General features: G+C 30.3%; 1 protein-coding gene across 1 annotated transcript; it reads right to left on the bottom strand.

Annotated features, from left to right (window-relative positions):
* Window positions 1-10,520: 10,520 nt before the first annotated feature.
* On the bottom strand, window positions 10,521-16,577 carry LOC108694287 (pantothenate kinase 4). Its single transcript, XM_018203680.1, has 13 exons — window positions 16,009-16,577; window positions 15,072-15,354; window positions 14,732-14,915; window positions 14,552-14,644; window positions 14,118-14,265; window positions 13,730-13,920; window positions 12,554-12,828; window positions 12,337-12,489; window positions 12,144-12,231; window positions 11,861-12,065; window positions 11,538-11,695; window positions 11,204-11,373; window positions 10,521-11,095 (listed from the first exon to the last, which is right to left on the bottom strand). The coding sequence occupies exons 1-13, from the start codon at window positions 16,121-16,123 to the stop codon at window positions 10,753-10,755; spliced, it is 2,406 nt and encodes an 801-aa protein (XP_018059169.1). The 5' UTR covers window positions 16,124-16,577; the 3' UTR covers window positions 10,521-10,752.
* Window positions 16,578-17,635: the final 1,058 nt, after the last annotated feature.

The raw sequence follows: 17,635 nt of genomic DNA, 5'->3' as shown, positions 1-17,635 counted from the left end.
CTCTCTCTCTCTCTCTCTCTCTCTCTCTCTCTCTCTCTCTCTCTCTCTCTCTCCCCCTTTCCTCCTTCCTCTCCTCCTTCCTCTCATCTCTTCCTCTCTCTTCTGAGTCGGCCTCACAGTTACGTACTTCCTAATGCAATTAATAAAATAGAATACTCAATTATGCAATTAGAAAATTCGTAAACGCAACGTCAAAAGCTTCTGAAAAATCATTTATACAATTATAATTTGTGGAGTAATATAATTATAAAAATTTAATAAGACATTTTTAAATTAATATACAATAATTAAATTATTGTAATTTATTCGATATTTTGCAGTACTAATTATTTTATCTTAATTTCTTATAATATAAGTTACAGACAATGGAAATAATTTTTTTTTAATGAAACAAAAAATGGAGTGCTCTTCTCAAGTAACTTCTATATGCGTGCCAAACGGAATATTGTTGTTGATATCAATTTGTAATCCGACACAATTCTATTAGCAATGCTAATGAAAACGAGCTTGGTTTGGAATTGTGGTCAAACTAATGAGGAAGGCTTTCTTGTGAATATCTCGAATACGTTCAATAGAAGCGCAAGAATGGAAGCGCAGGTGACAGAAGCGAGGTTCCTAAGGTGGACTTTAGTATCCAAGAAGCATCCGTATATATTTCGTACTGAAACAAAGTTTTCTGTGTGTCTTAGAGGTCTTTTTGTGCCGATTCCATTTCCTTCGTGAATACGAAACTCAGGATATCCATCGTGGAAATAAAACTAGCGGAATTAGCGATTAACATGAAACGTAAGTCGCGTTGATTCAAAGAGCGCCGAGGTCGCCAACGATTGCGACAGTCAATTGCACGTTTGCGATAATTCGCTGGAATCGAAGGAGAGCCTTGTTCACAACGAGCTTTAATCTTCCAGTTGTACTAATTAATCGCTTGTTAAATCTTATTCAAAAAGTAGTTTGTAAATGCAAGTTCGGGCTATTATTACTTTTCAAGCCATGTTAATTATGTGGAAATAAGAGTAAAGGATTTGTGAAAGCATTTGCAATTGAATTGTTTAACTGATTGCGAATTATATTTTTCGATAATTTTCTTCGAAGTATGCTGTTAATTGATTTGTTAAGTCATCATTATTAATTGATTTAAGGTGTATATATTTAAAAAAATATGTATTTAAAAAAAAGCCAATCAAAATTCGTGAAAAATAAAAATACAGGATAGCGACAAAATTGCTTTCTAAAAATAAATAGTAAGTCCTCATTTTGTAGATTTATCTTATTCTCGAGCAAAGCTTCATCGTTGTTGTCATAATAAAATATTAATTATTCATTTTAATATTTAGAAAATGTGTGAACTTAACGCAGACGACAAGAAATTCTGAATATTTTCTTATATAATCGTAATTTCTTCAAATGACATTTAAAAAATTTATGAATATCCACATTGCGAAATTATTCATTTTATTCATCTACATTTGATAGAACTTTTTAGTTACACGCACATAATGTAATTACAAAATGTAATTGATGCTTTTCATTATTCACATCTCGCCACAGTATTTTTTGCGACTCGCGTAAAAGTTTTAATTTGAAACACAAACAAACGTTCTAAGAATCTCGTATTTTTCGCCTCTATTTATCGAAGCGGGACTGGAGAAAAAGCTCGTTGCTCCACTTTATTCATAAGACTCGTTATTATCTGACAGCTTGTTATGACGGTAATGCATGGGTTTAGTGTTTCTTCAAGAATTTATAGCGACCTTGGTGCAAAAAAGAGAACCTGGATCGTCATAAATGACACGAGAAGGGTTCAACATAATGGGTTGACTCATCAATTGAGATCAATTATAGTTAGCCTGTAAAGCCAACATCATAACATTTTTCTGCGAAATCTAGGCGGATATCTTTCTCGAACGAACTTATTTATTTATTGAAACATTATTGACATAAAAACTTTATTTTTAAAGAAGCATTTTTATCTGAAAATCAATTTATTAAGGAAATCGAACTATCCCTTATGAATTTTGATGGGAGCATTGAACGTATTGAGAGCATCAAAAAATATTAGACTCATATTTTTTTATCTCAAGGTTTTAGGGTCGAAAATCTGGAGGTGGGGATAAATTAAAAAAATTTGATATTTTTGAAAAATGTAAATACACATTAGATGAGATATAAAATACTATAAAACTTTTGTATAAAACATTTTTTTATATACATTTCATTGTTTCGTTGAAAATGAAAATACTTACAAGGAATCATTTTGATTCCTAAATCTTAAGATAAGTAAATAAAAAAATATATATGAGTCTAATATTTTTTAATATCTTACATATATTAGGTGTAGTAAAAAAAAATCCATTATTTTTACATGAAATTGAATGGAAAAATAATGGATTTCTTTTTACTACACTTAATATAAAGTCCATTAAAATCAATGAGAAATAGTTCTGACGGTTCTTTTATAAAGATTATAAAAACAAGTTGCATTATTAGGGCGCAATAAACGTGCCCTAATAACGCGCTCTTTATCTAATAACCTTGTGATTCATACTTGCGTCTTTATACGTTAATTCTTGTATATATTAATTCTTGTCTTCTTAATATCACAAATGAAATTAAATGTTTCTGTTTAGCTCGAATTATCGTTTCAAAATTGCACCTCATAATTTTTATTATTCAAAAAGTCGCACCGTGTCAAAGATAAATCTTGTTCTTAAAAAAAAAGAAACATTAAATTTTTATGTGTGACTATTAAATTTCTTTTTAATAGTTACACACATAAAAAAATTATCGAAACATTTAAAAAGCAAATTTCAAAAAGGTAAAACTTTCGTTCATTACTTAGAAAGTTTTTAGCCTGGATGAAAATGAGGCAAGTGCAAAAAGGATCATTCCACCAGAGATCCGGAGGAAGATATCCATTACGACGCGTGATTTTCAACAACAGACACCGCCGTGCTCTTAACACGGGTGCGGTCTCGCGTCCTGGAAACGTGTTCATTAGCATACTTCGATTAAACAATGTCCTTAGCAAGCGCGCTTTTCCTTCCACGAGTGGGATGGGAAATAAGTGCAGAGGGAAAGCTGCGGAAATGGTCCGCGGCGATACCAACGGGCGAAGCGGAATTATTTATCTCGCGCTGGCCGCGCGGTCGTCCAGGTCCTTGATAAATAGATCCTCGCGCGAAATGTTGCAGCAGGTTTCCGCCAGTCCAGAAAGGACCATTAGATAGGGATCCACACTGTGGTGGCAGTGGTGGAAAAAGGAGAAAAAAGAAGAAAGGAAAAAAAAATGGAAAGCAGATCGGTCGGCGAAATAAAAGCGGCCGTTTATAGTCGCCGCTGGATATGCTGGGATATATGCTCTCCGTTCTTTTTCATTGGGTGCATCGCTATGGAAAATTGAAATAATTAATCGGGTGTCCGGTGCCCTTTTTCCTCTCTTTCACATTCTTCCTCTCTTTCGCTTTCTTCTTCTTTCTCGTGCTCTTCCGCTTCGCTTCGAGGATGTATCCTGCCGTTATCATCACGTGCGGCCGCTACAAATCGCATTAATCAACCGATAGAAAACCGAGGCTTTCCTCCGTCTTTAAACATGCATAAAACACAACCGTGTATTAGACCGTTTACCGGAACATTATCGAGCGTTCTGCAATCAATGCTTTAATCATTTGCCCCAGGGGGCAAATGCAAAACGCAAGAATACTCAATAACGTCATAATAATTTTTCGATAACCATCTCTCGTTCAATAACACGGCCGATGAGTTAATAATACCGTGTTACAATAATATAATATAAAACAATTACATGTGCATTGCGTTTTGTGTTTCGCATTTGAAAGAGAGTGTCGCGAGTTTGTAAAGCGCGATCGAGTTTCGTTGACAATACAAAAAATTTACAATGAAATGGTGGTATTAGAAATTAAAAGTATTAGTGTAACGGTAAAGTACATCACATTATCGCGATTAGTGAATCATTTTATATCTACCATCATTGTAATATTTTATTTTATTATGGACGTAAAATGCATTTGGTATTATCGCGATACTATCAAATGTTTTAATGGCGCGATCCATGGGAGTCGTATTCAATTTGCACAATGATATTATTTAATTTCGTTAATTAAAACATGATTCGACACTTTGAATGACGCGGAATACGAATTCGCAATATATGCATATTTCATTTATTTACGTGGATTTGCAGCCCACTGGGATTGTTTACAAAATCTCGTAAGCCCTCACTCTAGACGATCTACAATTCGTATCAGAAATCAGGATTCCATTAAAAATTTTTACAGAAAAATATTTGAAGAAACGGAAGTAAACGCACGTCATATAAAATATGCATTGCGATGCGTGCACGTGTAACAGAATACAGTGCGTGTAAAATTATAAATAAAATTCTACCTCAAAATCTGACCCCGAGATATAGCTTGTTGAAAAAGTGAGCAATTATTTTATTTCGCGTGACACAACACATCTATCTACTTCTCGTAACATATATATATAAATTATAAAAAAAAAATAGAACTCAGATATGGGTGGAGAATAATACCTCCGGTTATACGACAATCAACATTTTGTGATTAGAATCCTCTGTAATCTCGCGAGATACGCGCGAACGAAAGCCGAAATGAAATGAAATGACAAGGGTGTTTTTTATGAAATGCACTTTGACGGATAATGAAATACACGCGTGTATGGGCTCGATCTCCCGCAGCCGCGTAATATAAATAAATGAATAAAATCCTCGCGTAATCCGTATCAGATTGTATTGTAACAGGAGGCTGTATTCCGGTTTGAAATATTGATCTGGTCGAATTGCGGTGTTCTATCAAAATACATTAAAAGGCGATCCCTTCCCCTCTTCCCTCCTCTCTTTCTTTCTCATCGAGAGAGAGATATATGTATTGAACATAATGTCACTGCAATACTTTCGGTCTGCTCTCACTCGAAATATTCAGTGACAAAAGTAAAATAATCCCATCCGAAAGTAAAGATCTATTCTTTATCACTGCACTGGTCACATTATGGAACTGTTCGGAATGGATCCGATTGGAATTATTTCGTTTTTCCTAGAAAATAAAATAGAAATCTGTAAGGAATGATTGAATAATTCCGATTGGAATCCATTCCGAACAATTCTATAATACAATTTAATATTATTGCTCTGCAATAATATTAAATTGCTTGTCGGTTAAATTTGTGATATTACAGACTCCAGGTTTATAGGACTGTATTTCAAGACTAGCAAATAATTGATGCGCAGTTTGCTTGAACTAGAAATTATAAAAATTTATACAAAATATTGTTACACCCTGAAAAATCGGTGGATTTAACACCATGCGGTGTTTATTAATTTTCATCATGCTGATGTTAATATTAATACTAATATTAATACTAATATTAATACTAATATTAATACTAATATGGCTTTATAATATATTTTTAGTTTGTATCAATACCGTCATGCACTCAAAATCCTCAAAATATTAAATTCACATCATGTTACTGTTAGTATTACTGTTAGTATTAACATCAATAGGTGAGAATAATATAAACGTCACATCCCAGCAGACAATGTTTTTAAAACGTTTTTTAAATATTTATGTAAAAAAATTTAATAAATATTTTTAAAATATTTTGTAAATATTTTATGTGCTGATTGGAATGATGTTAAATTGACATAGATATTTTTTTAAGTTTTGTCGCAAGATTTGTCTTGATTGAATATGACCCTCTTCACTCATTATTTGTGATATACCTATTTCATTTCATTTCTTAAGTACAATAAATATAGTCACAAAAAATAAATCTAAGGGCGCGCGTTATGTTGATATGGAATTTTTTCTGCGTGAATATGTTCCTCATTAAAACTAGATATAAAACTAATTGTCTTACAAAAATAAAAAGCATTGTTTTTAACACAAATTGAATTTTTATAGTGTATACAATTTACCGGAAAAAATTGCTTTATTGCGCGCAAAGTTTTAACTACGCGTCGTTTCATATAAGAACTATTTGTGTAAATTATGTGAATTTCTCTTCTTTAAACCAATGTACGAGAATTAAACAATTCTATAATTCGAAATAATGGTGGAGCTATTTGCGCATTATCGACAAACGAAGAATTTCTCTCTTTATATACAATTTAATTGATATTTTCATATTTGTGATTTCTGTGGTATTGCCGATTGCCGATTTTACTCCCATTAATATAGATAATAACGCGTGTTGTTTATCACACTCGATTATTTATTATTTCAGCTATTTATTAGCTTGTTATAATCTGGTTATTTGTACGATCCAATATTTATTAGAATCGAAAATTTTTACTTTGACATTAATTAATTTATTCATGTTTAAATGCGATATTTGATATTAATTATTGGATGGCCGTAAATACGGCATCAAAGTTGAATTCAATCGTCAAAATCCTATTTACAATCCTCTGAAAATCGAAATATTTAGCAATTCTACATATTGATATTGAACACACAATTTATGTCACGTCGATCACATAGCACTATTTCGATATTTTAATTAAATAAACGTTTGGTAATTTTCTGAAAATACGCGTTTACACGCGTATTCAAAAGATTTAAAGCATCCAGTTAGAAAAAAATGAAAAATTTTATTCTAACCAATCGCGCTTGCAATCCGCTAGCGGAGCCATTCTTTTGCGCAAAAATGTTATTGGAAAGCTTACTCTCAATGAAAGCCGCTAGCTTTGCAGTTGTATCTAACTGAAATTGGTAGTCCTCAATTTTTGCGAAATTGTTTCAATTTTGTAAAATCCTTTCTGCGCTTATATTCACACTCGATTAGTGCATATTTCAAATTATGATATTTCAAATTATAAATCTAATTTATTTTTTAAGCTTTGTCAGCCACACTTATTAATGTTATCACATATAGAGAAATATGAAAATTTTATTATCAACATATAAATCGATAAAATGCAACATCGATATAATTTTCTTTACATGTTCATTTTGTCAAAGCTCTATCGGCGTCGTCTAATATAACATAGGAGACGTTCAGCGAGGCTTGTATGAGAAGATAGAACACGTTGGCCGTCTCGTGCGAGTAGCCTTGTATATTGGAGATGAAAAATTCATGGGACTCGATGCAACGTCCAATCTTAGGTATTTATTTCATGTAAGATACACGAGTGCCCGTATTTTCTTCTCTCGCGGAACACGATGTCGCATAATAACGACGGCGCTTAATTCTTTCGTGTTTCTGGTGTGAAAGCGCGTGTAAGACAAATAAATTTACATAAACAATCTAATCCATCCTTTTAAAAATTACAATTTAATTAATTTACATCTAAAATATCAGTTTATATCAGTTTAAAATTCACAAGGCAAATTTTTTACATCAATAATTATTTTACATAATCTATATATTTTTCAAATAAAAACTTCACTTTAATTAATTTACATGCAAATTTATATCTCTTTCAAATTAATTCAACTTTTATTTAATTTTCATCTTATCGGTATTGAACTATGAAAAAGTTATATGTGGTCCTGAATTTATCGAAAAAAAAAGATATTTTTGAATATAATTCGCATTTTTCTACATCCCCGGTATAAAATCAAAACAGAAGTTAAAAAGCAATAAAAAATAAAAAATTTAATTTACAACGCATTGCTTAATGAAAAAAAAATTATTAAATAATGTTATTAGAATCATCGGTTGAAGAGTTAGACTCTATTTTTAGCTGGCTGTGTCAGTAACTCGATGAGATACTATGTAGAATTAACAACGTAGAGTACATACAGATTGGAAGCGATATCTGAAGGAGTATCGATTATCACACCAGCACAAATTGGGAGATAATTGGCTGTGTCAGCTTGCGCGCACCGGTCTGGTTTCCCGACTGGACAATATCACACAACGGGAATTTAATAAAGCTCCGACTTGGACATTGCGTAGGACGTGGCTAAAAGGAATGGACGTGGAGCGTGTCTAGCATGCATAGAACCCTCTTTCCTTCGTTTTTGCCCTAACCCAACATTCACTAGCTTTTCTTTCTCCCGCGACTCTTTCTTTCTTTTTTTCTCGTTTCTCTTTATATTTTGTCATGAATGAAGTCTATCTCCTTTTCTTCAACTTTATTTTCAAAGTGATAGTTATCAAATGGCTGTACTAATGCTGTAATGAATTCCTTTTCTTATTTTATTCATAAATTATATTTAGTAGAGTCGTATAACGGTTTTTCTTCTATTTCTTTTCTATTTTTTTATATCGATTCGATTACTTGACAAGCAATAAAATTATATACATAGAAGCTTCTCATATTTTTGGCAACTGCTTAAAAAGTCCTAAAATTTATACTATTTTACAAATTTTTTTCTATTAATTTATATCATTATTTGTATATAAGTACTTGTTATTAAATTTATTTATCTGTTTCTTATTGTATTTAATTACTTTTTGAAAAATATGTATAGAGAGAATATCGAGTTAAATTTTGCATCGTATGTCCGTCTAAATTTTGTTATTAAATTGCATTATTTTTATTTTATTATAAATAATTTTATTAGAAATATATATTGTAATTTAAAAAAAATAATATAAAAAAATTACCTCCCAATTTGTACTGGCATAGCAATATCAATTATACTTCTGCAAATTTTCCGCTAAAAATGATATAACTATTTTTTGAATATCTGCTGAAGTGAATAAAATTCTATTCTATTTTATAGAATTTTTTTATATACATTTTGAGAGAAATTTATGAAATATTATAAGAAACATCAAGGATGAGGAAAAAACATAATTTATCAATTTTAATTTATGAATAATTATTACTTCATGAATATTAAACATTTTTTAAAATATTGAATCTTATCTGCTTGCACCAGTTGTTTAGTTGAAAAAGACCATACCTTTACAGGAAATTAAGGACAAAATTACAATATTAAAGAGAGAACTTTGATAAAAATAAAAATCTTTTCGCGTTTATTTCTTGCTATAACAAAAAAAAGGCAGAACATCAGTTCTTAAAATCTGCACGCATTCATGAAAATAATAGATACAACGCGGAAGATATTAATTTCGCAGATATGAATGATGAATCTTCTCAAGTGCTAACACATATTAAAAGAAGAAATATATTTCGTTTAATAATGGATACTCTATATATGCCATACAAATTTTGAATTATTCGCTTACACAATGTCCAAAAAGAAATCAAATGTCGCATGTATCTACATTGATTGATTACAAGTTAATATTTTAAAATATACATTTTATTACATATATACAGAATTGAGTAGAATTATAAATTTCGCATCAAAGGATTATTTTTGAGATTTTTCAGATAAGTTTCGATTTATTGAGCTCACTTAACGCATCTATCTTTTTTAAGATCACATTACTGTTCCCAATTTGACGGATAGATATATCGGACTTAATAGAACCTGATTTTACTTTGATTAGAACAAATTCCACAAATCCTTATCTTTTACCTATTTCTCCACTTTTTGTTTTACACTATTTTACTATTTGACCCTGTTTAAATTTACACATGCATTCATAAAACAATGCTTTTATTTTTGGATTCTCTATTTGGGAAACAAATTTGAATGCAAACTTTTTGCATTATAATTAAATATCTGGATTATAATAGCATAAAAAAATGCCAATTTGTTATTTGCAATAATAATAATATTATACTATCTTTGCATATCGTAGTATCACAGAAAATATACTTCGCAATATTTTACATATATATTGCAGAGATTTTTGCTTACAAATAAATGTTATTTTTCTAATAATTATGGTAATTGCAAATTATATATAAAACGGTTTTATTGTCTTTAATCAATTATTTATATAACGATTTTAATCATTTACAATAATATAAAGAGTTCAGACATACTTGTTTATATACATTGATAGTCCTAGCATTTCTATAAAACATGAAGTCAATAACTAATTTTTTTTGTCAATTGTAATTATAAACGAGATTGATCGTATTAATTGATAAATTATAAATGAGATAATTGTCAAATGTCGAATACAAATAAAACGTTTTACAATTTATGTTTTACAAACGTTGTCATTTTCGAGGATTTTTCTAATTTTAACATGCATATCTCAATAATAAAAGAAAGTGATGTTTTTGCTTGTTCATAGTTAATGGGATTCATAAGAAATTTAAATGTTGCGCAATTAAAATGTAGATTAAAATATAATAACTGGTAGACAAAAATATTTTTAATTAGATCTAGAATTTGGAAGGCAGATGGTAATACTAACATTACTTTTTTTGAGACGTGTGAAAAGATCGACAATATATTAATAATATAATAAGTTATGTAACTAAAACAATCATACATAATCATTGTACTAAAAAACTTAAAAGTAAATTTTAATTGATAAATTATCAATGAAATAAATTTTATTGATAAATTATCAATAAAATTATTTCAATAATTGCATAAATATGATTATCTGATGAATCACATGATCTTTCTTTCATCTGTATGTTTATTTCTTAACCTAGTGCAGATCAATCACATTTCTAAAATTTAAGCGTATTTGCGCGTAACTCTGTCTTTAAGTTTTCTCTTTTTCGGAAGGCAAATGGTTGTAAATTTAATATATTCACTGAGCAAAAAGAACGAGAGCAAATTCAAGCGGCCGGTCTCGAAAAAAATGAGCCTCGAATTTGGTCTCCTTTTTATTCCGTGATTATATCTGTGTTTGGTTTATACAGAAATAATCATATTGCTTGTTTTACACTGATACTTTACTTGTATTCCTATCACTAGAATTGTCGCATTTACGAAGTTCTGTTGTCTCTCCTGTACACGAGCAACCGTCTTTTATCGCTTCCGGTTTTATTTCAATATCATAAATCTTGATTTTCGATGATGGTTGTTCATATTTGCATATCACAGCATACATATCGCCACCTAAACGAAGTGCCAGCCATCGATTCTTTATGACCGCCAATTTTAGACATTCGCACTTCATTTTAGCATGAAAATTCGTGTGTAAAGTTCTACCCATTCCCTCGATGATTACAAGATCCACATTATGCTCGACCATTGCAAGACATAAATCCAAATTCAGACGACTGTTAAAATTGAAATAATATTAGTTAATCAATGTTATTGAAATATCATTAATTAAAGTCAAACTTGTAATTATTGTAGTTATGAAATATTCTACATAACATGACTACCTGAGATCCAAACAAGGCCCTCCTTGCGCAGTTTCCATAGCAATGAGAGTATTGTCTTCCAGCGCTTGTCTAATAACATTACAAATTTTCGCGGCGTCTCGTAATGTGACGACTAATTCAGGATACGTTACATCATTCAAAGCAGGCATAGAATTAGCACACAATATTACCTGAAAGCATAAAAACAATTTTAATGCGATTAAATAAATTTTTTAAATTATATAATAAATTCATATTAAAAAATATATAAATATAATATATACATAATAAATTCGTTTTTTAAAAACAGTTTGAAAAGTATAATTCAAATATGGATAATATTAGTAAAACTAACTTTAGTTCCTCGTTGCAACAAATCTCGTGCAAATGGCAGAATTCCAAGAATTATATCTACACCACTATTATCGACAAAGATGGCTGCACATTTATGAGTTGGTCCATTCTGTAATCTGTGTATCCAATCATCTAAATTATCCTCTAGCCATGGTCTGCCTATTTTATTTTAAATTTTAAGGATTATGATAGTCTTCATATGATAAAATATTATTTTAAAACATATCAAGAATAGAAAAGAATTTATTAGAACATAATTCTTGTAATACTAAATGTTACAATATTAATTTTTTTATTTAGTAACAATGATTACTGAATTGAAACCTGGAATTTTCGCTTGAGCTTCTTCAAAGCCAAAATCATTGGTTTCCAATAACTTTGCAACATCTTTTGCACCCCAATCAAATATATTACCACTGAGAACGCCAAGAATCAAAGCCTTTATCTTTTCTACACCTTCTAACTTGTCTATAACAGTTATACGTTCATGTAGGTGTCTTAATGCTTCTTCGTTCTCCTTTCTTTTTTGCTGCAAATAAAGCATATAAATTTCATTTTGTTAAAGTTCATTTTAAAAATACTAAAGAAACAAACTAGAGATACTTACATGTAGATACGGATCTGGAAAATCAAATTCTTTCATGCAATGCTCGATGGTGTCCAATAATATTCTAACTGTAAGTGCCCCATATGCACTGTAAGTTTGTATTACTTAAATTAATAACTCGATAAATAAATAAATTGGCTTTTTTACTGCATGCGATTAATTTTTATATTTGTTATAGCGATGGAAAACTTACAATGGTTGTGCATGAAGATAATGTAATCTGTTTATGTATTTCTCCTTTAATTTCGATCCTCTGTCTTTTGCCGTTGGGCTAAGTGGTTGACTATGAATTGCTCTCGACACAAATTTATCCACAGATTCTTCAAAACATTGCAGCCAATAATCTCTATAAACAGAAACATTTTAGTTTGTACATAATCGTAATTGTTGAAATTAAATAAAAATCTCACCTTGCTTCTTTATCCTGAGCGAGGTCTGTAGTGTCAGGAATATAAGATGCGGGATCTTTCAGTAGCGGGCAGAATGTAACAGCATATTCCGCTTGATCGATTTCTAATTGATCGACTTTAATTCCGAGATCGGTTGATATGGAATCTTTAAAACTCGATGACCCGGCATAATTTTCTAACCAACTGCATTTATCTTTCTGTTCGGTGCTGTATAAATATGCTCCAATTGCACCAAGATAACCTTCATGGCGAAGAAAGAGAGGCGTTACCCTATCCTAAATAATAGATATGTAACAGTAATATAAATTTTACAGAAATGCACAATTTATGTGACAGACATTTTGCACTTTGATGCATATACAGTATTCTCCATAAGTTTGGGAACATCCTACGTTTTTTTATAGGAAAGCCATTACATGACAGCGATCTATACATGTGTTTAGTTTAAATACTTCGTAAGACGTCTAAATGACAATAAATATTTCTCTAGAACACCTATAAGCTTGCGAAAATATGTTAAACAATCATTTCACAACATCGAAACGCTCAAGATTGAATTTCGCATTTTGGTCTATTGTTTATGTGTATATTGTCACTTGTTTTTCAATGTCATACATGTTCGTTATATTAGGTGTAGTAAAAAGAAATCCATTATTTTTGCATGAAATTGAATGGAAAAATAATGGATTTCTTTTTACTACACCTAATATATATTTTACATAGGTTATTTAATTGTAGTTTAATGGTTTCTATAAAAGTGGTAAATTATTCTTGTCATAAGTTGATTTCAGTCCGTAAAAATTTTAAGATTTTACTCCATAAAATGACATCGACAAATCAGATTTCGTACGAATTTAGAAGAGAATCGCATTTTAATTAAAATTCCATATTTTAATAGTATGTTATTAAATCTTTAATTGAAAAAAGACGAAATAAAAGTACATACGTACATTATAGATAATGTTTTATTATGTTATAGATAACATATGTGTATATTTTTATTTCGTCTTTTTTTCAATTAAATAATTATTTACAAATCTGTAAAATATAGGGTGTTCTCAAACTTATGGAAGGTATTGTAATTAATTATTCAAATTATTTGATTCAAGATATATAAGTTAGATCCATCAATAAAACATTGTAAAAGATCAAGAAAAAATTAATATAATAACTAACACGAGACCAATATTTGATAGAATATGAGATGGTATGCATTGATAGTGGATGGTTACGAAGGAAATAACCACCAAAGTAAACCCTGTTCATGTTGTAAACAGTTGCATACAAACTAGCTATGTGTCCAATATCATTGCTGATGGTAAATAGTAAGCTTCTTACAAGATCAGCTTCAGAAAATTTTGGCTGTCCTAGAATGTTATTAATATAATTAATACCTAAAACTGCTATTACGCAAATTTCATAGATATCTGATCTTTTAGATATTTGCTTATGACATTTTAACACATTTCAATTGTACACGAAAGAATACAATTCATGCTTCTAAAAATTAACATGTATTAGAGATTTTTGTAACTTTTTTGACTTATTTATATATCTTGCTTACCACAAGCCACTGCTTTGCCAAAAGATGATGCAATAAGCTCTCCAGATAAACCTTGGGAGGAATAATCGCCCCCATAAATATCTTTCACTAACATATCTACATTACGGTGATCTCCTCGTTCTGCAAGTTGCAGCAATTCATCAAAGTCCTAGTAGGGTGTTTTTAAAGTCATTGTTTTAATACATATTTACATATACAATTCACACGACTCAACAGTACTACGATGGAGCAGAATCTTCTCATACAATTAATTTCTTATGATTTTATTTCTAGATATTTGTAAAGATTTATAAAAATATCTAATCCATCCAAATATAAAAATATTGATAACATGCACTTAGTATAGTGAAAAAGTAGAGTAAAAAGTAGAGTAAAAAGAAATCAATTTAAGAGATTATTAAGGTATAATCTAAGAAATTATGTAAATTCTGTACCTTTCTTTTTGTAAGTAATGACCCCAATCCCCAAAATGTACCTCCTCCCGTGGCTGTACCTCCGACTCTTTCAAATACTTCATCTGATTCTACCTATAAAAATAAAAAAAATGTCTTCAAATAAGTAAATTTATTCAGAAATAATTTACTAAATAAGTTTATTAAGTATCTATTGCTTACTTTAAGAATACTGACGCCACTGCCAACATTAACCAACAAATATGGAAATATGTTAGGTCCAGCTTTTTGAAACTTATACTCCGGAATCGCATGTCGGTGATATTCAAATGCTTCACATGGTATATTTTTAAGTAAGAAATTACAACCTTTTATCAAACAGTCTATCTCATCTTTCTTGTCAACTCTGCAATTTTATCTTATTAATCAGTAAACATCATATCTCAAAAGTTTCATGTTTCACCAAAAATTAAAAATATGAATTTGAATATTTCATATTGTAGGACTCAACACTGAAAGTTTGATTAGCGAAGAGAAAGTCAAAATACAAGAATATACTCACAATAATCCTAATTTATCTTGCAGCAATGGAGTATATTTGAATGCTCCGCCTCCAGTAACTTTAATACTTTTCCCATGAAATCGTTCAACATCCACTAAATTCTTTTTGACAAAGTTTAAGCAGTTCTCAATATATCTTGTCTCAAACTTAACAAAATGCAGTCTATTACCCTCGAATACTTTGTATGCTAGTTCTCCACTGTTTCCTAAACCTTCTGCATCCTCATAAAGTGCTTTGCGATAACTTACTGTTGAGTAATAGGCAATTTTAGTTAACGACAATCCTGAAATAATATATGCAATAATGTAACCTAAATTTGGATAGAATGTAAAACAAAATAACATAACAAAATGGTAATAACTTAAGAATATACTTAATAATAAAATTCATTAAATTAATAAAGAAACATTATTATAAATTCACAATTCAATTATTTTTTTAAATTTGACAATCAAAATAAAATTATTTGAAATAAAATAAATTATTTATATAAAGTTATTTGGATATAATAGAATCATCAAAAATAATGTAATATGTAAAATATAATTTTTAAGATGTGATATAAAATCCAATATAAATTTTATTCTATTTCTTCTTTTATTATTGTTATTTTCATAAGAAGAAAATCTTTTGAAAAAAAGTCCTTATGCGGAAAACATTACTATATATAATATATTTGTAAATTTATGCTTCTTTTTATTCATGTTAAATGATAATTGTATGCACAAATGGAAGCGTAACTACATAATTTAGTATGCAATTTGCTGCTAACGGTATTACATTACTGTGATAGGTCAACTCGAGTGTCAACTCAATGACGATTACTTGATTTCATGTAACGGTCATGTTAACCTCTCGAGGGATCAGGAATCGCGTGAGAGACTAATAAGTAATTAGTAATTCCAGTCTCAGGAAAGATATCCGGTCGACGACGTACCGATGTCTATGGCGAAGGTTTGCGCATTCTTCAAATTGGCGAACACCTCGACAGCGGGTGGTAATTTAATACACCGTGGATGCGACTGTTCGTCGCTGTCGTTCTCCGCTGCCATCCCCACGTTTACCGTCTATGAATAATCCGGTTTCTCTCGATTGTGTGACTTCGCGACACTTCTACTCTACGGGGCATTTAAGGGCGACTGGTAAGTTGGCGAACGTGTTTACATCACGATCACGATATAATCACGATATGATCACGATATTATCAGTCAGATAAGTCGTTTTCGATACACATCACCAACATAAATATTTGTCGAAAGAGAAAGATCCCCTTTTCGTATTTTTCTTTTCTCTCTCTCTCTCTCTCTCTCTCTCTCTCTCTTTCTCTCTGCCACAGTGTGGAGCAATGAGGACTGTGACCTACGTTTCGTTTCACATATGATGCGCATGTATTATTTTATCTTTTTTTAATATTCGATGAACAACACGGGATAAAATGATATATCATGTGCACTATATGTAAAACGGAACGCACCTGAGATCTGTTTACTTACGTTTATCCAAATTCAGACGGCACAAACTGCCGATTTAAAAATGGACATCACACATGACAAATATTTGTATGCATATGTATAAATATATGATATTAATATATACAGTGTTCCATAAGTTTTTATAGACCAACCGCTTTTATAGATAGAGTGGATTAAAATGAATCGAAAAGTCCTCTACCAATTTGCAATTTTCGCAATAATTAACGAGATATTAATTACTAAGACCCGGTTGCACCAAAACGTTACTTTGATTTTAAGCGAGGCTCTTTCTGTCTCTGTCTCTTTTTGACTTGAAAACGAGATAGAGTTTTGCTTAAAGTCAAAGTAACATTGATGCAACTGAGCTTAAGAGGCGCTAAATATTGATTTTCAATAATTTTTTACTCAAATACTATCAACTTTACAGAAAAACAGCAAGAAACAAAAATTGTTTATTTTCTTCTTATAAAGTTCTGAGAATTTTTTCAGAATTTTTTAATACCGTATTTTTTCATGGTAAAAATAAGAAAAGTACTAAAAAATTGATAAAAAATTTTGAAAAAATTCTTAGATTTCTATGAGAAGAAAATAAATGATTTTTGACCCTTGCAGTTTTTTTGTAAAGTTGATAGTATTTGATTGAAAAATTATTAAAGAACAATATTTAGCAACTTTTAGTAATTAATAACGACTTTTTAGTAATTAATGTCTCGTTAACCAATTTGCGAAAATTGCAAAATAGTAGAGGACTTTTCGATTCAGTTTAGTCTGCTCTACCTGCTCAGGATGAATGAATTTTAGGGACACCCTGTACACAATTCTCTGTCGTCACTTTTGATGTTAGTGTTTCCCAAAATGGAGTGCAAAATAAGTAAGTTCCCTAGTAGCGCCATCTGAATCTCTTTCTCAGTTGCTCTTTATTTTTCCTCTCTCTCTCTCTCTCTCTCTCTCTCTCTCTCTCTCTAGGTCGTTTGTTCATCAAAGTATATATATATATATAATCTAAATATAATAAAATTAAAAGAAATAGATTTATAATTGTAATGCATTGCAAAATAAAAAAAATATAAAAATAAGAAAATATAAAATTAT

The sequence above is a fragment of the Atta colombica genome, unplaced genomic scaffold (genome assembly GCF_001594045.1).
Source record: "Atta colombica isolate Treedump-2 unplaced genomic scaffold, Acol1.0 scaffold12, whole genome shotgun sequence".
Taxonomy (NCBI): Eukaryota; Metazoa; Arthropoda; class Insecta; order Hymenoptera; family Formicidae; genus Atta; species Atta colombica.
This window is presented reverse-complemented; position numbering and strand designations above follow the sequence as displayed.